Source organism: Macaca mulatta, chromosome 1, assembly GCF_049350105.2.
Source record: "Macaca mulatta isolate MMU2019108-1 chromosome 1, T2T-MMU8v2.0, whole genome shotgun sequence".
Classification (NCBI taxonomy): Eukaryota; Metazoa; Chordata; class Mammalia; order Primates; family Cercopithecidae; genus Macaca; species Macaca mulatta.
Genome location: NC_133406.1, coordinates 223,645,686 through 223,667,748, shown reverse-complemented (window position 1 = coordinate 223,667,748; position 22,063 = coordinate 223,645,686). Strand labels below are relative to the sequence as shown.

General features: G+C 52.6%; 1 protein-coding gene across 2 annotated transcripts in view; it reads left to right on the top strand.

The window, feature by feature from the left end:
• The window catches only part of PADI4 (peptidyl arginine deiminase 4), a 53,330-nt gene extending 31,473 nt beyond the window's left edge, over positions 1 to 21,857 (top strand). For both annotated transcript variants that reach the window (XM_015124192.3, XM_015124261.3), the window contains exons 7-16: positions 967 to 1,145; positions 1,299 to 1,402; positions 3,117 to 3,228; positions 5,309 to 5,416; positions 12,712 to 12,866; positions 14,160 to 14,304; positions 14,540 to 14,642; positions 16,365 to 16,435; positions 16,829 to 16,957; positions 21,372 to 21,857. In XM_015124192.3, coding sequence (XP_014979678.3) covers positions 967 to 1,145; positions 1,299 to 1,402; positions 3,117 to 3,228; positions 5,309 to 5,416; positions 12,712 to 12,866; positions 14,160 to 14,304; positions 14,540 to 14,642; positions 16,365 to 16,435; positions 16,829 to 16,957; positions 21,372 to 21,605 — 1,340 coding nt within the window. In that variant the 3' untranslated portion in view covers positions 21,606 to 21,857. The remainder of the gene's footprint in view (positions 1 to 966; positions 1,146 to 1,298; positions 1,403 to 3,116; positions 3,229 to 5,308; positions 5,417 to 12,711; positions 12,867 to 14,159; positions 14,305 to 14,539; positions 14,643 to 16,364; positions 16,436 to 16,828; positions 16,958 to 21,371) is intronic.
• Positions 21,858 to 22,063: the final 206 nt, after the last annotated feature.

Here is a 22,063-nt window from a genome sequence, read left to right as displayed (position 1 = left end):
GTCTTGAACTCCTGACCTCAAATAATCCACTTGCCTCAGCCTCCCCAAGCACTAGGATTATAGGCACCACACCCAGCCTCTGTTTCTTTTTCTTTTTTCTTTTCTTTTCTTTTCTTTTTTTTTTTTTTTTTTTTTTTTTTTTGAGACAGAGTCTGTCTCTGTAGCCAGGCTGGAATGCAGTGGCGCAATCTTGACTCACTGCAACCTCCACCTCCCAGGTTCAAGCCATTCTCCTGCCTCGGCCTCCCCAGTAGCTGGGATTACAGGCTTGCATCACCACGCCCAGCTAATTTTTGTATTTTTAGTAGAGACAGGGTTTCACCATGTTGGCCAGGCTGGTCTCGATCTCCTGACCTTGTGATCCTCCTGCCTCGGCCTCCCAAAGTACTGGGATTACAGGCATGAACCACCGCACCCGGCCTGTGTCATTCTTAAAGTGATTAAACTGACATTGATTTGCTGACAGGTCGACTTATTGCCTCCACCCAGGCATCACCTCCTCCAGGAAGTCCTCAGGGATTTCCTCTATCACAGCTGTCTGCTATTTTTATGATCTCTGCTCCTCCCTACTCACCCGTAAGAACTGTGCACTCTCTGGGGGTGAGGATAGGAGGACAGTGACTCTGTCTCCCTGGTCCCCTGCTGTGTCCCTGTCCCCCGCTGACATCTGGCTAGAGCAGATGCTCAGGAATTAGTGAAGGAATGGTGTATACTGGACTTCCTGTAAAGTTTGGAATGGCTCAGGCACCCCTGACACACCCTTCCGGGACTTCAGCCAGGGAGCAGTGTCCCAGCTGAGACTTTGGTCCTTTTCTCCTAAGGGGACTGACCAGATTTGGCTGCAAGGGGTTCTCTGATGGAGGCATGTGGTGACCCTGGGAAAGGCTTCTGGGGAGCACTGGGGAGAGAAGGAAAGGTCTTCAGAAGTGGGGACGCAGACCCGAGTCTCCCCTGCCTCTCTCCTAGGGGGCAGACTGTCCTCCAGGTGCAGGGTAGTCCTGGGTCCCAAGCAGCCCTCTCACTACCTGATGGTCCCAGGCGGAAAACACAACATGGACTTCTACGTGGAGGCCCTCGCTTTCCCAGACACCAACTTCCCAGGGCTCATTACCCTCACCGTCTCCATGTTGGACACGTCCAAACTGGTAGGCCGAGAAGGCAGCCCTGCATCAGGGGCCTGACCTTCCAGGCAGTGGCGTGGCTGGGGAAGGGGGACTCCAAACAACTACCAGAAATGGTAGGTGCTGGGCCCTGGTGGTGGTGACAGCCCCTGCCTCCCCACCCCCCACCCCCTGCAGGAGCTCCCCGAGGCTGTGGTGTTCCAAGACAGCGTGGTCTTCCGCGTGGCGCCCTGGATCATGACCCCTAACACCCAGCCCCCGCAGGAGGTGTACGTGTGCAGGTGAGAGGCCTGGGGGTGCTGGGGTGGGCCCAGACACCTCGGGAGGAGCCCTGGGCCAGCAACAAAGAGCCCGAGTTCCATCCGCAGCACTCAGTGTGTGATGGGAAAACAGTCACCGCTCCCTGCCCACTGAGAGCTTGCCGCTTCTTGGGGGCTCTAAAAAGGCGGGGAGGTTCCTTACTGCTGTTGTCATTGCCATAGTCCTGCCTGATGCAGCTGAGGCTACGTTAGCTCCCAGGGGCCTGTAGAGTGTGGCCCGTGGACCTTGTGCACCAGAAACTCCTGGGAACTCATTTAAAGTGCACCTTTCTGGACTGGGCACAGTGGCTCATGCCTGTAACCCCAGCAATTTGGGAGGCCAAGGCAGGTGGATCACTTGAGGTCAGAAGTTTGAGACCAGCCTAGCCAACATAGTGAAACCCTGTCTCTACTAAAAAATACAACTGGTCGGGCGTGGTGGCACATGCCTGTAATCCTAGCTACTCAGGAGGCCAAGGCACGAGAATTGCTTGAACGCTGGAGGCGGAGGTTGTGGTGAGCCGAAATTGCGCCACTGCACTCCAGCCTGGGCAACAGAGCAAGACTCCATCTCAAAAATGAAATAACCAGCCTGGTCAACATGGTGAAACCTCGTCTCTACTAAAAATACAAAAAATTAACCGGCTGTGGTGGTGGGCGGGCACCTGTAATCCCAGCTACTCGGGAGGCTGAGGCAGGACAATCGCTTGAACCCAGGAGGCCAAGGTTGCGACGAGCCAAGATCATACCATTGCACTCTAGCCTGGGTGACAGAGCAAGACTCGGTCTCGAGAAAAATAGAAATAATAAAAATTAAAAATTAAATTAAATTAAAATGAAATAAAATGCACCTTTCTGGCTGCCTGTGAGCTGCTGGGTCTTATCCCTGGGAAGGGCCAATCTGCGTTTTGGGGAGGTCCACAATCTTCCTGCAGTCTGAGAGCTCCTGACAAGTGTGCTGGGGTCTCAGGAGACCTTCTCCTCCCCTCTTCTGATTGCTTCAGGGGCAGAAGAGTAAGAGGGTAACCTGGTGGATAGGACGCAGGCCGGAATCCAGTGAGGACTGTATTCCAATCCCAGCACTGTTCCAGGTGGTGTGACCTTGAACAGTGAACTCATATTCTGTCTTCTCCCAGATTGATATGGTTTGGCTCTGTGTCCCCACCCAAATCTCATCTTGAAATGTACTCCCATAATTCCCACGTGTTGTGGGAGGGACCCAGTGGGAGATAATTTGAATCCTGGAGGCAGTTTCTCCCATACTGTTCTCATGATAGTGAATAAGTCTCATGAGATCTGATGGTTTTATCAGGGGTTTCTGCTTTTGCTTCTTCCTCATTTTCTCTTGCCACCACCATGTAAGAAGTGCCTTTCACTTCCCGCCATGGCCTCCCCAGCCATGTGGAACTGTAAGTCTAATTAAACCTCTTTTTCTTCCCAGTCTCAGGTATGTCTTTATCAGCAGCGTGAAAATGGACTAATACATGGGTGGAAGGGGTACCCACTAGTTCCTGCCTCATAGCTTGTTAGATGGATTCTATGAGCTCATGCCTGCTAAGAACAGATAGACCGGACGTGCCAGGAGCCTCTGTTCAGGCCACAGGTGACCCCTGAGCACCTGTGTGTCCCTCCCCATCCTTCCAGGCCGAGCTTCAAAATCCAGAGCACTAAGGAGCTGTTTTTCTGCTCTCTCTAGTATTTTTGAAAATGAGGACTTCCTGAAGTCAGTGACTGCTCTGGCCATGCAAGCCAGGTGTAAGCTGACCATCTGCCCCGAGGAGGAGAACATGGATGACCAGTGGATGCAGGTATGTGCCCTGTGGGGCAGGCAGGGCGAATGTCCCTGAGGGCCAAGAGACACTTGGGGTACCCAGGCTCCTGGGGTTCAGCCTGGTGCCTCACTGGCCACCCTTCCTTAGATGGACAGGGAGGTAGGAACCTGAGAGGTCTTGGGTCGGGAGGCTGGAGCAAGTGATTTGTCTGACGTTTGCTGTGGGCCACTGCAGGCCACTGCGGTCACCAAGATGAAAGCCACCTGCCTGCTTGAAAACACTAGGGTGGCCTCGGGAAGTGACTTGAAGCTCAGGAGATTGATGCTCAACCAGCCCCTCAAGTGGTCCTCCCTCCAGGCTGTCCATCTTGGGCTCAGCTACCAAACCAGGTCACTGTTAAACCCCAAGGCAATAGGGAAAATGTCTCCAGGGCATGTCAGAGGTCTTCACGGCAACCCCTCCCGTCACAGGCCCAGAGGCCTAGGAGAAAATGGTTTCGTGGGCCAGGCCCAGGGTCCCCATGCTACATGCAGCCTAGGGACTTGGTGCTCTGCATCCCAGCTGCTCCAGCCGTGGCTAAAAGGGGCCGATGTAGAGCTCAGGCCGTGGCTTCAGAGGAAGCGCTCTAGCACTTTCCATGGCTCCCATCTCCTCCTGCTCAGTCTGTTTCCAGGGCCCTCTCAGCCTGCCTGGCTCCCTCCCCTGAGGCCAGCCTGCCACTGTGCCTAGAAACACCCATTTACCATTCTCTGTTTCCGTGCCACTCCCCCATCATGCCAGGAGTACCCCAAGGACTGAGACTAGGCCTCATCCAATCCAGCACCCCAATGCCTGGCACTGGGCAGTGCCAGTGGGCATTTGGTGGGCGGCACTGACCCTCCCCAGCACTGCCTTCCTTTGCTTTGGGACCCTGCCCTTCCATGCCGCACCCCTGTGGTGCTGCCTCTTGGACCCACCTCCCCATTCCCATCACCCATCTCCAATTCATACCCGTGAATCCCAGCGCGAATTCCTCGTCCATAAGTTTCCCCCATCACCCCCAGCAGGAATTCAACCCTCTTTCTTTTCACCCCCACACAACATCCTCTCTTCCTTTCTTGTCACTCCATCTTTTTTTTTTTTTTTTTTTTGAGACGGAGTTTCGCTCTCATTGCCCAGGCTAGAGTGCAATGGCACAATCTCAGCTCACCACAACCTCCGCCTCCCTGGTTCAAGTGATTTTCCTGCCTCAGCCTCCCAAGTAGCTGGGATTACGGGCATGCACCACCACGCCTGGCTAATTTTGTATTTTAATAGAGATGGCATTTCTCCTTGTTGGTCAGGCTGGTCTCGAACTCCTGACCTCAGGTGACCCACCCACCTCAGCCTCCCAGAGTGCTGGGCTTACAGGTGTGACTTACTGCACCAGGCCGCCATTCCATTTTTTTGATACCAGGTTGACTTGTGTGAAATTGCTGATAGGCGCCATTTTTGATTTGCAAGAGTGGAACTTTCGTCTGGTTCATCCTAATAGTAACTTATAGTAGTGATTATGTCCAACATCGCATCTGCCTGCTAGAATACAAGCCCGAGGAGGTGGAATTTGCAGCAGATTCATTTCTAAAACCTCCCCGTGCTCCTCCTGCCCGCTGCAGTGGCCCAGGCTGGGTCTTATCCACCTTCCTTTGGGGAGGAGGCCGGGAGCCCTGGCACCAAGAGGCCTTCTCTGGCCCATCCTAGCTGCATCGGGAGCCCCTCCTCCGTGTCCCCACAGACCCCTCAACCCCTCACTCCCTCATCACCTCCTAACCCTGGTGCTCACTGCCTGGCTCCTGGTTTTCTCACCTTGAGGAGGGGTCTGAGTTTTGCTCACCAGGGGTCACCAGCACCAGCCCAGGCACCACCAGGAGTGGGAGGGAAGGGCGCTCCTGCAGGCTCATGGCCTCTCGTGCACTGGGCAAATATGGGGCAATAAGCTCCGCTTTCTGAGCCCCTTCTCTGAGATCAAACATCTCATGGGATGTGCCCTTGACTGCAAGGGTAAGAGTGCATGGATGGTTTCATGCCCCCATCCTGGCGTTGGGCACCAAGACCCGGGTAGCACGCACAACAGCCTCCTCTCCACTCACTCCCACAGGATGAAATGGAGATCGGCTACATCCAAGCCCCACACAAAACGCTGCCGGTGGTATTTGACTCTCCAAGGAACAGAGGCCTGAAGGAGTTTCCCATCAAACGTGTGATGGTACCTGCCTGGGGTGGGGAGGGGGCACGGCTGCCGAAACCCTCTTGTCTTGAGACTCCCTCCTTTTAGCCTGGCTTCCCCGCCTGCGTCTGTGGCTGAGTAACCCAGGGCAAGCAGGTGGAATTCCTACTAAAGTGGGCTTGTGTAGGCAGGGCTTGTTATTTTTGTTATTACCAAGATAAGATCTGGCTCTTCATTTCCCAAAGCTCTTGTGGCCTGTGAGCTCAGCTTGGTCTCCAGGGAACCCTGCCGAGGAGGTGGCTCAGGCTTGGACCTCCCTGTGCTCTTAAAGAAGCTCTTGCTGCACGGCGGAGGTGGGGCCAGGGCTGGAATCTTTCCCAACGCCCAGCTGGAGGCTCCGTCTTATGGGTGGCGTTTGGCCTTCAGGGGCTCCATCTGGGATGTGGGGGATTTTGGGATCAGTGTGTCAGTGGTCATTTCCTGGGTGTGACTCTACCAGCCAGAGGCTGTCCATGTGGGGGCAGGAAGTGACATATTGCTGACTCATGCTTGACTAGCCTGGCAGGTTGATGCAAACTCAGCACAGAATAATAATAATAATAGTTGCATTTATTGAGCATGAGTCGTGTGTTAGCCAGTGCTGCATTCTTTACCTGCACTGACTCATTTAATTTGATAAACTTTTATGGAGATGCTATCAATAGGCCCATTTTATAGAAGAAGAAACTGAGGCTCAGAGTGGAGAAGTTGGAATTCAAACCCAGCCAGTCCGGCTTGGTGAGCATGCTCTTCCCCGCCCTGCCTCCCTCTGCCTGCTTTCCCAGGAAGACTCCAGGCCTGCACTCTGAGCCCTGGCAGCCCCTTGGCTCAAGGTGCCCAGAGAAAACGATGGAAGGAGTGTGGGGTCCAAGGTTTGCTAGGACACATGGCTTTCCGACAAGCATCTGTACTGTGCCCCAAGGGAAGGGAGAGTGGCCCTGCCCACACAGAAGGCTTCAGAATGAAACTTCAGTCAAACTCAACGACTTGCCCCTAGGCTTGCTTCCTCCTGGCCAAGCTGTGTGCCGAGCAGTCGAGATGCAGAGATGCTGTTGGATTCACAGTGTGTACTCAGCCACGGGGTCGAGTCCATCCTGTTTCAGCAGCGTTGGGGCAAACCAGTCAGCTGCTACCGTGACTTTGCCCTCTTTCCGCTGCTTTCAGTCCTGCCTGGTTCAGTGGCTGTGTCTCCTACTTTGATGCTCCAAGTATAACAAAGGTCAGATTTTCTGATGCCATGAGTCCTGCTGGACAGACAGACGGACACCTCGGCACCGTTGTCATCCCCTTTCCCACAGACAACTTTGGATGAAGGCAGGCGGCACTGGTCCCTCAGCTAAGCACATCTGCATATTCTGACTCAGATCACTCAGAATGAGGCCGGGCGCGGTGGCTCACACCTGTAATCCCAGCACTTTGGGAGGCCAAGGAGGGCGGATCACCTGAGGTCAGAAGTTCAAGACCAGCCTGGCCAACATGGCGAAATCCCATCTCTAAAAATCTCTACAAATACAAAAATTAGCTGGGCATGGTGGCGTGTGCCTGTAATCCCACCTACTCAAGAGACTGAGGCAGGAGAATCCCTTGAACCCAGGAGGCAGAGGTTGCAGTGAGCAGAGATTGCACCATTGCACTCCAGCCTGGGTGACAGAGCAAGACTGTGTCTAAAGAAAAAACAAAAACAAAAACAAAAAAAACCACCCAAATCACTCAGAATGAAAAGAATTGGAGAAAAAGTCACACTCGGCACCAGGCTTTGGCCCCACCTGCCTCTCCAGCACCATTGTGGGCCACTCTTGCTGTCCCTTACCCAGCCCCACCTCCACTGGCCTCCGTCCTATTCTTCAAACTTGCCGAACGTTTCCCCACCTCGTGGTCTTTGCATACGCCATTCCCTCTGCCTGCAACGCTGTTCGCTGTCCACGAGGCGGGCTGCTTCTCAGTTTTCAGGTTTCAGCTTCGATTCCCTACTCAGTGAGGCCTTTCCTGATGCTGAAGGAGGGATCCCTACTCCCACCCCAACCCCTAGCCTTCTCCACTACAGCCCCCTGTTGACTTCTTCAGTGTATTTTGTTAAAATCATGGACTCCTTCATCTATTTTTTATTGCGCACGCTGCTGGGCCCGAGGCTGTTATGCCTTAATGCTGTCCATCGGGCAGCTGGCACGAAGCTTCACACAGTGGTGGTTCTTCCCGTAAGCATCGTCAGTCAATTTTCTATCACCGCTGTCAATGGGAAACCAGCAGCACTTCCTACAGATAGAAGGCAACTGTGAAGTTAAACAAACTGAAACAAGATCCTGCTACCAAAGCCAGCTCGTTACAAGTGACTGCAGCATCTCGGAGCTGGAGGTCAGCTCTCTGGTTGTTAACATGAGAGATGAGCTGGTGTCAGGGATGTGTTTGCATCACTGAAACTTGAATTTTTGAGGAAGCCAGAAAAGACTGGAGGAAAACGAGAAGGGCAACAGCTTTCCAACGCTGTGTGTGCCTCAGGCTGCATCCCCTGGCACCCGTGAGCATCCCCCGCACAGCCCACTCTTGGGGGGCCACTTCTGCAGACTCTGGACACCCCTTCTTTTGCCTGCAGAAATCCAAGCCTGAAGGCTGTATAACTTACCCCCTCTCACAGCAGCAGCCGGGGCAGTGATGTGGTTGAATTTACATTCCTTCATCACTGTTCGAACACATACTCAGCCAGGCCTTGTTCTGGGCACTTGGGATATGACAGGGAGCAACGCCAAGGTCCCTGACCTCACAGAGGGGACATTCTGGCCCGAGAGACAGACAGCAGACAATGAATGGAACAAAGCAGTTATACAGTTCCTTAGAAGGTGACGTCAAGAGCTACAGGTGCCAGGTGTGGTGGCTTATGCCTGTAATCCTAGCACTTTGGAAGGCCAAGGTGTGAGAACTGTTTGAGCCCAGGAGTTTGAGACCAGACTGGGCAACATAAGGAGACCTTGTCCCTACCAAAAAAAAAAAAAAAATTGTTTTAATTAGCTAGGCATGGTAACGCATGCCTGTAGTCCCAAGTACTAGAGAGGCTGAGGCGGGAGGATCGCTTGAGCCCAGGAGGTCAAGGCTGCAGTGAGTCATGATTGCACCACTGCACTCCAGTCTGGGTGACAGATGAGACCTTGTCTCAGAGGGAAAAAAGAAGAGCTGCAGGAAAAGACAGAGTAGAGCGGAATGGGGGGGCTCACAGGTGCCAGTGTGGTAGGGAAGGTGGATTAGGTCACATTCTTAAAGCCGAGTCTGGTGGCTCATTCCAGTAATCCCAGCACTTTGGGAGGCCAAGGCTGGTGGATTACTTGAACCTAGGAGTTTGAGACCAGCCTAGGCACCATAGTGAAACCCTGTCTCTACAAAAAAAAATTTTTTTAATAAAAATATGGTGGTACATGCCTATAGTTCCAGCTACTTAGGAGGCTGAGGTGGGAGGATCCTTGAACCCTGAAGGGTGAGGCTGCAGTGAGCCATGATCACACTACTGCATTCCAGCGTGGGCAATAGGAGTGAGACCTGGTCTCAAAAAAAAAAAAAAAAAAAAAAGATTGCATTCTTACATAGGATGGTCAGGGTGAGCTTCACAGAGAGGCTGACCTTATAGCAAACACTTGAGGGAGGTGAGCGAACTGGCCATGTGAATGGGTGTCTGCGTGAAGAGTGTTGTAGGCAGTGAAACAGCCAGTGCAAAGGCCCTGGGGCAGGAGCCTCCCTTGAGTGTTCAAGAATAGCAAGAAAGCCCGGAGGGGTGGAGCAGAGCAACCAGAAGAGCGGGAGGAAAGGTGGTCAGAGAGGAGATAGGAGGTGGTAGAAGAGGCAGCCAGAGGTGATGGGAGGTGGTAGGAGTGGCGGTCAGGGAGGTGATGGGAGGTGATGGGAGGTGGGAGGAGAGGCAGTCAGGAAGGAGATGGGAGGTGGTAGGCATGGTAGTCAGGGAGGTGATGGGAGGTGGGAGGAGAGGCGGTCAGGGAGGAGATAGGAGGTGATGAGAGGTGGTAGGAGGGGTGGTCAGGGAGGTGATGGGAGGTGATCGGAGGCGGGAGGAGAGGCAGTCAGGGAGGTGATGGGAGGTGATGGGAGGCGGGAGGAGAGGCGGTCAGGGAGGATATAGGAGGTGATGGGAGGTGGTAGGAGGGACTGTGGTCAGGGAGGTGATGGGAGGTGGGAGGAGAGGCGGTCAGGGAGGAGATAGGAGGTGATGGGAGGTGGTAGGAGGGGTGGTCAGGGAGGTGATGGGAGGTGATGGGAGGTGATGGGAGGCGGGAGGAGAGGCGATCAGGGAGGAGACAGGAGGTGATGGGAGGTGGTAGGAGGGGTGGTCAGGGAGGTAATGGGAGGTGGTAGGAGAGGCTGTGGTCAGATAGGTGATGGGAGGCCATAGGAGAGGCAGTCAGGGAGGTGACAGGAGGCGGTAGGAGAGGCGATCAGGGAGGTGATGGGAGGCGGTAGGAGAAGTGGTCAGAGAGGTGATGGGAGGTGGGAGAAGAGGCAGTCAGGGAAGAGCTAGGAGGTGATGGGAGGTAGTAGGAGAGACTGTGGTCAGGGAGGTGATGGGAGGCCGTAGGAGAGGCAGTCAGGAAGGAGATGAGAGGTTGTAGGAGAGGCAGTCAGGGAGGAGATGAGAGGTTGTAGGAGAGGCGATCAGGGAGGTGATGGGAGGCGGTAGGAGAAGTGGTCAGAGAGGTGATGGGAGGTGGGAGAAGAGGCAGTCAGGGAGGAGATAGGAGGTGATGGGAGGTGGTAGGAGAGACTGTGGTCAGAGAGGTGATGGGAGGCCGTAGGAGAGGCAGTCAGGGAGGAGATGAGACGTTGTAGGAGGGGTGGTCAGGGAGGTGATGGGAGGTGGTAGGAGAGGCTGTGGTCAGAGGTGATGGGGAAGGGACAGGATGACAGGATGGAGTTGGGCTTGTTGGCTACTGGTAAGGCCATTGTTTAGAAACTGAGAATCATCACAGGGTCTTAAACAGAGGAGGATTATGATCTGGTTTGTTAGAAAAGAGAACAAGCCCTGCTACGCGTTGTATAAAGAGAGCAGAGGCAAGGGGGAGGGGAGTGGGCAGGTGAAGAATGCTGGGAGTGCAGGCAGGGCGTGGCCGGAGGAGGCGAGAAGCCATAAGATTCCAGCTATGTCTAGAAGGCGGAGCCAGCAGAACATTCGGACCCCCACTATGAGAGAGGCAAGCCAAAGCTGACAGCAAGGCTGTGACCTCTGTGGGTGGCAGGCACCATCCCTTGGAAGGGAAGGACTGTGGGAGGAGGAACAGGTTGATGGAGAATGAGGAGGTGGGAAGAGGGGGCCCAAAGTTCTGTTCAGGGTAAGTGGGAGGTAATTGGTCAACATCCAAATGGGAAGTCGGGTGAGCCCCAGTACACATCTGACGTTTGGGAGGGAAAGGATGCCCAGAGATGCGAACACGAGTGTTGTCGGCTCAGGAATGGAATTCCATGAGACTCGGCAGGACCACTGAAGGGGCGAGTGAGGTTGGAGGTGAACCAGGATCCCCCAGAGTCCTGAAAGCCAAGTGCAGACAGAGTGCCAAGAACACAGGCATGACCGGCTGATTCAGGGGCTTCTGAGGGGGAAGGTGCGGACCAGGCATTGCCCTTGGGGTTTGGCTGTGTGTTCATGGAGACCTGGACAAGGAAATCTTGGATGGGCAGGGGAAGGCGGGTTGGTCTGGGTTTTAGAGAGAAGTGGAGAGAGGAACTGGAAGTGTGGTTTTTAAATTTGTGGAATCAGGCTGGGTACAGTAACTCACACCTATAATCCCAACACTCTGGGAGCCGAGGCAGGAAGATTGAGCCCACAAGTTTGAGACCAGCCTGGGCAACATAGTGAGACCCCATCTCTACAGGGAAAAAACAACTTTAAAAATTAGCCAGGTTGTGATGGCATGCACCTGTGGTCCCAGCTACTCGGGCGGCTGAGGCAGGAGGATCGTTTGAGCCCAGGAGGTCAAAACTGCAGTGAAGAAGTACATTTGGAGATCACAGACCTTCTTGAGACCTACTCATCTTCCCAGAAACTCACACCTGGGCACACAATTTGGCGTCTACTCTCAGGAAGTTCATGGCCCCCATGAAGCCTCAGGGAGTGGACCATCTATGTGTAGAAGGCTAGATGTACCCTCTCCTGGGAGGCGGGGGAGATGGGCCGTGGACTGAATAATGGCCCCTGTACATCCTAATCCCCCTGAATCTGACGTTTCCTTATAAGGTAAAAGGGACTTTGCTGAATGTGATTATGTTAGGGATCTTGGGGTGATTATCCTGGTTTATCCTGGAATGGGGGAGGGCCTGTGATGATGGAAGCAGAGACTAGAGACCTTTGAAGGTGGAAGAAGGGGCTGCCAGCCAAGGCGGCTGTTAGAAGCTGAATAAGACAAGGAAATATAATAGATTCTTTCCTCAGGGCCTCCAGGAGGAACCAGCTCTGCCATCCCTGGACTTAAGCCCAGTGAAACTGATTCACACTTCTGGCCTCCGGAACTTTAAGAGGATAAATGTGGCTGGGCATGGTGGCTCATGCCTGTAATCCTAGCACTTTGGGAGGTTGAGGCAGGCAGATCACTTGAGGTCAGGAATCTGAGACTAGCCTGGCCAACATGGTGAAACTCCATCTCTACTAAAAAAAAAAAAAAAAAAAAAAAAAAAAAAAAAAAAAAGCTGGGGGAGGGATAGCACTAGGAGATATACCTAATGTAAATGATGAGTTAATGGGTACAGCACACCAGCATGGCACATGTATCCATGTGTAACAAACCTGCACGTTGTGCACATGTACCCTAGAACTTAAAGTATAATAAAAAACTATATTAAAATATATATATATACACACACACACACATATACACACACACAAAAATTAGCTGGGCGTCGTGGGGCATGCCTGTAGTCTCCACTACTCAGGAGGCTGAGGAGTATTGCTTGAACCCAGAGGCGAAGGTTGCAGTGAGCTGAGATCGCGCCACTGCACTCCAGCCTGGGCAACAGAGTGAGACTCTGTCTTAAGGTGGAGAAAAAATGATGTTTTGCAGATTCGTTTTATGCCAAAGTTAAGGTTTCCCAAGCAGCTGGCATGCGTTAGCTAGTCCCTTTTCTTGTCCACTGAATGAACTAAACATTCCTTTAACATTCCACACGTGATAACAGCACCTGCTATGTACCAGCTGCAGACAGTACTGAGTTACTTCCTGTGCCCAAGTTCATCTCTAAACTTGGACCCCTGCACCCTTCACCAGGGACCTCATTCCTCTAACTCTTGGCACTCCCTTCTCATATCTCAGGGTCCAGATTTTGGCTACGTAACTCGAGGGCCCCAAACAGGGGGTGTCAGTGGGCTGGACTCCTTTGGGAACCTGGAAGTGAGCCCCCCGGTCACAGTCGGGGACAAGGAATACCCGCTGGGCAGGATTCTCTTTGGGGACAGCTGTTATCCCAGGTAAGGAGGGGAGTAACAGGAGGGGGCGGCCAGGACCCAGGGAGGCCGTGGAAAAGCGGAGGCCAGAGTGGAAGCCTCACCTACCTGCTTCCGACTCTAGAGGGCGCAACAGGCTTGAGGGAGTATGAGGGGAATCCAAGTACAGGGTGAGGAATGCAGGCTTTGGAGCCCATAGACCCAAGTTCAGTTCCAGCTCTGCCACTTACCCTCTTTCAGTCAGTGAATATTTACTGAGCATCCGGAATGTTCTGGGAGCTGGGAATGCAACCATGGACACGAAAGACAAGTCCTTCCCACTACTCTAGTGGGGAAATAGATGATAGAAAAGTAGACAAGATAATTTCAAATAGTGACAAAAACAAAAGAGAGGGGCACAGGAGGAAGAGGAAACGTTAGGGTGACCAGAAGGGCCTCTTTGGGGAAGGGGCTTTTGAACTGAGGCCTAATGACAGAAGGGATAGGGCCACATGGAGATCTGGGACAGAGAGTTCCATGCAGATGAAAGTGCGTGTGCAAAGGCCCTGAGGCAGGAATGAGCTCCTGTGTGCAAGGCCAGGATGGCTAGAACTAATTGAACAAGAAGAAGAGTCTGGGCACAGTGGCTCACGCCTATAATCCCAGCACTTCGGGAGGCTGAGGTGGGTGGATTACCTGAGGTCAGGAGTTCGAGACCAGCGTGACTAACATGAGGAAACCCTGTCTCTACCAAAAATACAAAAATTAGCTGGACGTGGTGGCACATGCCTGTAATCCCAGCTACTCGGGAGGCTGAGGCAGGAGAATCACTTGATCCCGGGAGGCAGAGGTTGCAGTGAGCCGAGATTGCACCAGCCTCGGCAACAGAGGAAGACTCTGTCTCAAAAAAAAAAAAAAAAAAAAGAGTAAGAGCAAGGCAATGGAACGCTAATGGGTTTTTTTTAGGAGAAAACTGAGGCTCAAACAGGTGAAGGAATGTCCCCAAGGCCACACGGCTAACAAGAGATCACCAACTTAGGTCAGTCTGGCTCTAAACCCCATCTGTACTCAGAACACCAGCATCTCGTCTAATTCAAGAGGCAGTGCTTTCTGAGGCTAAACTCTGTCCTACTTAGTGCTTCAGTTTCCCCCAATGAAACTAGAATGACAATTCCTTAATTTCTCAAATGTTAGGGGATAAAATAAAGGCATTCCAGCCTCCTGCATCCTTTTCTCAACCGAGGGAGAACCCTGACCTTTTTGCCAGGCCCCTTGTCCTTCAGAGACTTCCCTGTAGTCCTTGCTGCCAATAACAACCCTTTAACCCTGCCATGATAGTAGTGACAGCCGGGAGATGCACCAGGCCCTGCAGGACTTCCTAAGCGCCCAGCAGGTGCAGGCCCCTGTGAAGCTCTATTCTGACTGGCTGACCGTGGGCCACGTGGACGAGTTCCTGAGCTTTGTGCCTGCACCTGACAGGAAGGTACAGTCTTGGGGGCTGCCTCAGGAAGCGATGCCTCCTTCCTAAGCAGACCCTCTGCCTGGGGTGGGAGCAACGTTACTTGTCTGAGTCTATTTTTCCTTCACCCTTAGGATGGGAGTAGAGGAGGTGGCCAGTTTGGGTCCAAGTCCACACTCCTCCCACCCTCGGCAGATCCACCCTCCTTGGGAGCCCCAGGGGCAAAGCTGACTTCTAACCCCAGTGTTTCTGCCTCCAGGGCTTCCGGCTGCTCCTGGCCAGCCCCAGGTCCTGCTACAAACTGTTCCAGGAGCAGCAGAATGAGGGCCACGGGGATGCCCTGCTGTTCCAAGGAATCAAGAGTAAGTCGACCCTGCCTTGTACTCCCATCCGTGCACCTTCCTGCTTCCCGTGGTCTGCTGTTGCCTGGAGGGAATCATGCCAGGAACTCTGTATGCCAGGAACTCTGCCAAACACTGGGGAGACTGCATGGACAGGGCAGAGCAGCTCGCTACCCAGTAGGCTCACAGGCCAGGGGAAGTGAGTCAACAGAACAACTGCAACACAGGGGCTTTGAGGGGTGTCTGAGTGGACGGAGCTCAGGGAAGCCTTCTTAGAGGAGGCAAAGGCCAAGTAGGAGCATGCAAGTAGGACTTGGCTGGGCAAACGGGGCAGGGAAATGACGGGAAGAGAGATACTGCAGGCAGAGGGACAGGGCGTGTGAAGGCTCAGAGGCAGGAGAAAGCGTGATGTGTGTGAGGACCCGGGGGAGGTTCGGTCTGGCTGGAGCACAGATGAAATATTTCAGCAGAGCTCACAAACACGGGCCAGGCCCACGGGCTGAGAAGCCTCTGTGGCTGAGAGCTCCACCTCAGGTCTGAGTATGTTGTGTGGCGTCAGGTGAGGGCGGATCTGTTTCTTCCTCTCTTGATGGGATCTCTTTGGAGACAAGAGAATTTAGCATTAATGCAAGACAAAATATTTTAGTGAACAAGTTTCAGTGGTTCAACTTTTTAATAATTATAAGTAAACCTGTTACATTTTTCTGGACGTTCTTTTTTTTGAGACGAAGTTTTCCTCTATTGCCCAGGCTGGAGTGCAGTGGCGCAATCTCAGCTCTCTGCAGCCTCCACCTCCTGGGTTCAAGTGATTCTCCTGCCCCAGCCTCCCAAGGAGCTGGGATTACAGGCGTGCACCACCACGCTCGGCTAATTTTTTGTATTTTTAGTAGAGATAGGGTTTTGTCGGGCTGGCCAGGTTGGTCCCGAACTCCTAACTTGGTGATCCTCCCGCCTCGGCCTCCCAAAGTGCTGGGATTATAGGCGTGAGCCACCGAGCCCTGCTCAAAACAAGGAAATTTCTTATTGACGGCAACTAAATGGTATTTGTAGCATTTTTATCACACAGTAGATTCCATCTATTCACTATACTTTTCTGAGCTGTCTGTCCTGCATGCAAATAGATATTTTTAATGTTGTCTGTTTTGTGCTGTTCCTATAAGTGTGCTATCAAAATACATTAAACTAGGCCAGGCGCGGTGGCTCACGCCTATAATCCCAGCACTTTGGGAGGCTGAGGCGGGTGGATCACTTGAGGTCAGGAGTTCGAGACCAGCCTGGCCAACATGGTGAAACCCCATCTCTACTAAAAGTACAAAAGTTAGCTGGGTACGGTGGTGTGTGCCTGTAATCCCAGCTGCTGGGGAGGCTGAGGCAGGAGAATTGCTTGAACCTGGGAGGTGGAGGTTGCAGTGAACCAAGATCGTGCCATTGCACTCCAGCGTGGATGACAGAGCAAGGTTCCCTCTCAAATAAATAAATTAATTTAATTAAACTATAAAAATATATTTTAAAAATAGAATTTAAATGAGGTGAGAACATTTTTAATGAGAACTTATACTGCTAAAATATTGTATTAAGGCATTTGACTCACAGACGCTCATAGCAAACGTGTATGGTAAGAATTATTACTGCCTCCATTTTATAGGTAGGAATACTGAGTCCTCCTGGCACTGGCTGGGAAGAGGGAAATCGACCTCTGAATTCATTTGCCTTTTTTTTTCTTTTTCTTTTTCTCCATGACAGAAAAAAACCAGCAGAAAATAAAGAACATTCTGTCAAACACGACATTGAGAGAACATAATTCATTTGTGGAGGTAGGAGCCTGGGTGCCCACACCCCAGCAGACCTGGCGCCCCACCCTTCCCGCCCCTCACTCCCCACCCCCAGCCACTTTCCCAGTGATTAGAGGCACATCGCAGGAGTCTCCCTCAGGATCTCAGGATGTGCTGGAAGACAGAGACACAGAAGCAGGGGCGAGGCAGAGACTGGGAGAGGCTGAGGGAGCAGAGGAAGCAGGAGGCCCCAGTGCCCCCCGAGAGTACTGGCCAGAGGTCTCTCTGTGCAGGGGACCCTGGCAGCTGCCCTCACTGCCTTCCTGACACTGTCCCAGGTCCTTCCCTCGGCCAGGGGACCTCAGTTCCCACACTGTCCCCCACCAACCCCACCACCGGCAGTTCCCCACTCACTGCCTCTGCCCCTCCCCTCAGAGATGCATTGACTGGAACCGCGAGCTGCTGAAGCGGGAGCTGGGCCTGGCTGAGAGTGACATCATCGACATTCCGCAGCTCTTCAAGCTCAAAGAGTTCTCCAAGGCCGAAGCCTTTTTCCCCAACATGGTGAGGAGGTGGCGGCTTTAAAACCCCACGGGATGGCATGGAGGTAGCTCAGCCCGAGAGGCCAGCAGGGCACCCGGGCGGGCCCAGAGGGCTTGGCTCCTCTCTGTAACCGCTTGTAGCTTTGTCCTGAGTGGTACAAGGTCAGACATGACCAGGTCCGTGCACGTTGGTGTCTGTCCACGAGGTCAGGCTTCTACTGATGCTATTTCCATCATAAAATCCACAAGCCGCACGGAGTTCCCCGGGGGCAGTTCTCAGGTGGGCAGAGCCCTGGGCATGCAGGCTCAAGCCACTCCACAAGTCAGTCAGTACTGCAAACCATACATAGTAGTGTACTTAATCAACATAGAAATGTTATAGACAAAACATTCCACATCAAAGCAATATTTAACATCAAGAGAGAAAGGGATAGGAAAAGGGGTCAATGAACCAGTCCAAGGAGAGTGATGTGGACAAGGAGAGGGTCCTAGGCTGATCTGAATGGACATCAATGTCTTGCAAGGAAGAGTGTAATTTTGGCAGAGCCTTCAAGAGCTGGTGCCAGGTGCTAATCACTAGTGACAGCAAGACAGTGTCTGTTAAGACAGTCACCTTGAGGCCGGGCGTAGTGGCTCACACTTGTAATCCTAGCACTTTAGTAGGCCAAAGCGGGTGGATCACTTGAGGTCAGGAGTTCGAGATCAGCCTGGCTAACATGGTGACACCCCATCTCTACTAAAAACACAAAAATTAGCCAGGTGTGGTGGCAGGAGCCTGTAATCCCGACTACTTGGGAGGCTGAGGCAGGAGAATCACTTGAACTCGGGAGACAGAGGTTGCAGTGAGCCAAGATTGCACTATTGCACTCCAGCCTGGGCGACAGAGTGAGACTCTATCTCAAAAAAAAAAAAAAAAGACAGTCATCTTGAGCTAGTGAAGGCCTGATCTTTTTATAGCTGGAGTCCTCTGGTGTGGACTGATAGTAATAGAGTGTGCCTGCTTATGTCCCTGCCTGGTTGGGTGCAGTCTCCGTTGATTAGTCAAACATCTGGTTCCTGTTAGCATGGTGCCTTTTGAAATGTAAGATGGAGTCTTTTTCTAAGATGGAGTCACTTATGCCAAGGGTGCTCTCTACAGGCTTACATGGCCCTGTACCACTTCCAGAGCACCTTCTGGTATCTCACAACAATTCCGGGAGTCAGAGTCTATCGCCGCCTCTGCCAGGGCTCTGACGTCGGACCCCACACCAGAACCAACATGCTGCCTTCCCACCTAGCAGCTTCCCTGGGGCTTGGGGGTGGTGCCGGGGATGGAGGGACGGATGGGGAGTCAAGCAACAAACAAGACGCCCTCAGGTCGCCTTATGCACCATAACAGGGACACGTGGGGGCACCACCTCAGACTGGGGGGTCCGGGAAGGCGCCTGTGAGGAGGTGGGGCTGGCACTGCCTAGGCTGAGTGGGTGGGATCCACCTTCTGGAGGCTGCCCTTGAGAGTGGTCCCACCTTTGTCCTGAGCGTTCACTGTGTCCCCGAGTGCTGTCTTCATATCATCCACTGTGTGTTTGCCACTCCTTGGCCCCATTCCTCCCTCTCTTCAGAGCATACCCGAGGCCCAGGCAGAGACTTCGCCCAGTTCTACGGGGGAACTCCAGCCACCCCCTTCTTCTGGAGCTGGGGGTTACAGTTCAAGGAGGAGCCAGCAGGCCCTACCACAGTGGTTTTCAAACTGGGTTCCCTAGGGCCCTTGAGTTTGAAGGCAGTGCCTCAAATCCAGTGGTTCCGATTTTCTGTTTCTGCATGGACATTCTGCAAAAGACTGTGTGTAGATAAAGGGTCCCTTGGCCAAAAGAAATTAAACTATTGACCCCAAACATTTTGTTTCCCTCCAGTTTAGCCAAGCCAGGCTTCCCAGTGCAGGAATGAAAGTGGATGCTCAGCCGGGCACGGTGGCTCAAGCCTGTAATCCCAGCACTTTGGGAGGCCGAGACGGGCGGATCACGAGGTCAGGAGATCGAGACCATCCTGGCTAACACGGTGAAACCCCGTCTCTACTAAAAAATACAAAAAACTAGCCGGGCGAGGTGGTGGGCGCCTGTAGTCCCAGCTACTCGGGAGGCTGAGGCAGGAGAATGGCGTGAACCTGGGAGGCGGAGCTTGCAGTGAGCTGAGAGCCGGCCACTGCACTCCAGCCTGGGCGACAGAGCAAGACTCCATCTCAAAAAAAAAAAAAAAAAAAGTGGATGCTCATGGCTACGGTAGTCAGCAACGCTGAGAGCTGACTGTGCACCTTCACTGTTCAAGGTCCCCAGAGGAAGCCTGAGCATGAGACCTCTCTCCTGGGAGCTGGCTGTGGGAGGCAGGGAAGAGGGAGTGAAACAGGCAGAGAGATGAACAGTGGGAGGCACTTAGCACACACGAGCTGTGTCTAGGCGGTGGCAAAGAATGAGACGCCCCCTTGAGGACCCATGGAAAATGGCTGTGCACCTACTATGTGCCAGCACAGTGCTGTGCCTACGTGTCCTTACCTAATTGTCATTGCAACGGGAATGTGTGTTGGGCTCATTTTGCTGATGCGGCTCAGAGGGGTAATGTGACTTGCGTAAGGCTACACAGCTATTGAATAGCAGAGTTGGGATTCAAACCCATATAGGCCTATAGCCAAAATCCTCACCTTTCCACCTCACCGGGCCGCCTGCCAATCAAATGGAGGAAGCAGAGTCATTTACATACATGATTTACATATGGAAAGTGCCATAACAGAGGCAGTCATTTATCCATCCAGTCAACAGATATTTATTGAGTGCCTACTATGTGCAAGGCACAGTGCTGGGAGTTATGGGAACACAGAGCAAGAGTGACTGCCAGAGCTCAGGGATTCATGAGCAGTTTCACAGAGGGGCTGCCACTTGAGCTGGGCCCTGAGTAATAGAAAGAGTTTACCAGAAGAGGGCAGGCAGGGGAGGAGAGTGTAGTGTTAAGAGCATGGGCAGCAGCAGAAAGAATAAAATCAGCCAGGAGGGGTGGCTCATACCTGTAATCCCGCACTTTGGGAGGCTTCAGCGGGAGGATTGCTTGAGTCCAGGAGTTCAAGACCAGCCTGAGCAACATGGAGAAACTCTGTCTCTACAAAAAATACAAAACTTAGCCAGGCATGGTGGCATGTGCTGAGGCAGGAGGATTGATTGAGCCCAGGAGATGGACATTGCAGTGAGCTGAGATCGCAACACTGAACTCTAGCCTGGGTGACAGAATGAGACCCTCTGTCTCACTCGAAAAACAAAAAAAATGAAATCATGTCCTTTGCAGCAACATGATGGAGCTGGAGGCACTATCCTAAGTGAACTAAAACAGAAAATCAAATACGGCATGTTCTCACGTATAGGTAGAAACTAAACAGTGGTGCGCATAGACACAGAGATGGAAATAATAGGCACTGAGGACCACCAAAATGGAGAGAATGAGAGCGAGGTGAGGGCTGGAAACTTACCTCTCAGGTACGATGTTCACTATTTGCATAATGGATACACTAGAAGCCCTGTGCCCACCAGTAAGCACTATACCCGTGCAACAAATATGCATATGTACCCCGAATCTAAATTGTTTAGATTTAAAATAAATAAGAGTATGGAACTTGGAGTCTAATAGCTGTAGTCCTAGAATAGCTGGGTGGCCTTAGGCAAGCCATTTTCCACATCTGGGTCTCAGTTTTCTCATTTGTAAAGTGGGGATATTATTCTTATTTTGTTTTATTTTTTTGAGACAGAGTCTCACTCTGTCACCCAGGCTGGAGTGCATTGAGATGATCTTGGCTCACTGAAACCTCCACCTCCTGGGTTCAAGCGATTCTCCTGCCTCAGCCTCCTGAGTAGCTGGGATTACAGGCGCATCTGGCTAATTTTTGTATTTTTAGTAGAGACGGGGTTTCGCCATGTTGGCCAAGCTGGTCTCGAACTCCTGACCTCAGGTGATCCACTCGCCTCGGCCTCCCAAAGTGCTGGAATTACAGGCGTGAGCCACCACACCTGGCAATTTTTATTTTTGAGATAGAGTCTCTCTCTGTTGCCCAAGCTGCCAGGCTGGAGTGCAGTGGCACAATCACAGCTCACTGCAGCCTTGACCTCCTGGGCTCAAGTGAGCCTCCTGCCTCAGCCTCCAAAGTAGCTGGGACCACAGGCATGCACCCTCATGCCCAGCTAATTTTTAAAAATACTTTTTGTAGAGATGGGGTCTCACCATGTTGCCCAGGCTGGTCTCAAACTCTTAGGCTCCAATGATCCTCCTGCCTCAGCCTCCCAAAGTGCTGGAACTACAGGTCTGAGCCACTATGCCTGGAGGGGCTGTTATTTCCAAAGGTCAGAGAAGGGAGGGGCCGCTCAGATTGCGCTGCAGGCTGCCTGCTGCTGCCTGTGACCTGAGCCCTCATTTCTCTGCAGGTGAACATGCTGGTGCTGGGGAAGCACCTGGGCATCCCCAAGCCCTTCGGGCCCATCATCAACGGCCGCTGCTGCCTGGAGGAGAAGGTGTGTTCCCTGCTGGAGCCTCTGGGCCTCCACTGCACTTTCATCAATGACTTCTACACCTACCACATCAGGCATGGGGAGGTGCACTGCGGCACCAATGTGCGCAGAAAGCCCTTCTCCTTCAAGTGGTGGAACATGGTGCCCTGAGCCCATCTTCCCGGGCGTCCTCTCCTTCCCGGCCAGATGTCGCTGGGTCCTCTGCAGTGTGGCAAGCAAGAGCTCTTGTGGATATTGTGGCTCCCTGGGGGCAGCCAGCCCTCCCAGCCCTGGCTTGCTTTCTTCTTCTGTGTCCCAGTTTCCCACTCTGAAGACCCCAAGATGGTCCTAGCATTGCACACTCAGTTCTGCTCTAAGAAGCTGCAATAAAGTTTTTTTAAGTCACTTTGTACATGAGGTCAAGATGTTGTTGGTGTCATTCATTCATTCACTCATTTGTCATGGTTGAATTGACTGTTACAAAACAAACTGAAAAGTGTTCACAGGCTGCGCTGAAGGCCACGTTATTGTGTGTGTGTTTTGCTCCCAGACATATATTTGGGCTATAAAATTTTGCATGATCCTAGTTCATTCTGAGTTTCCCACAGGACCTTTCCAAGAAGAGGAGG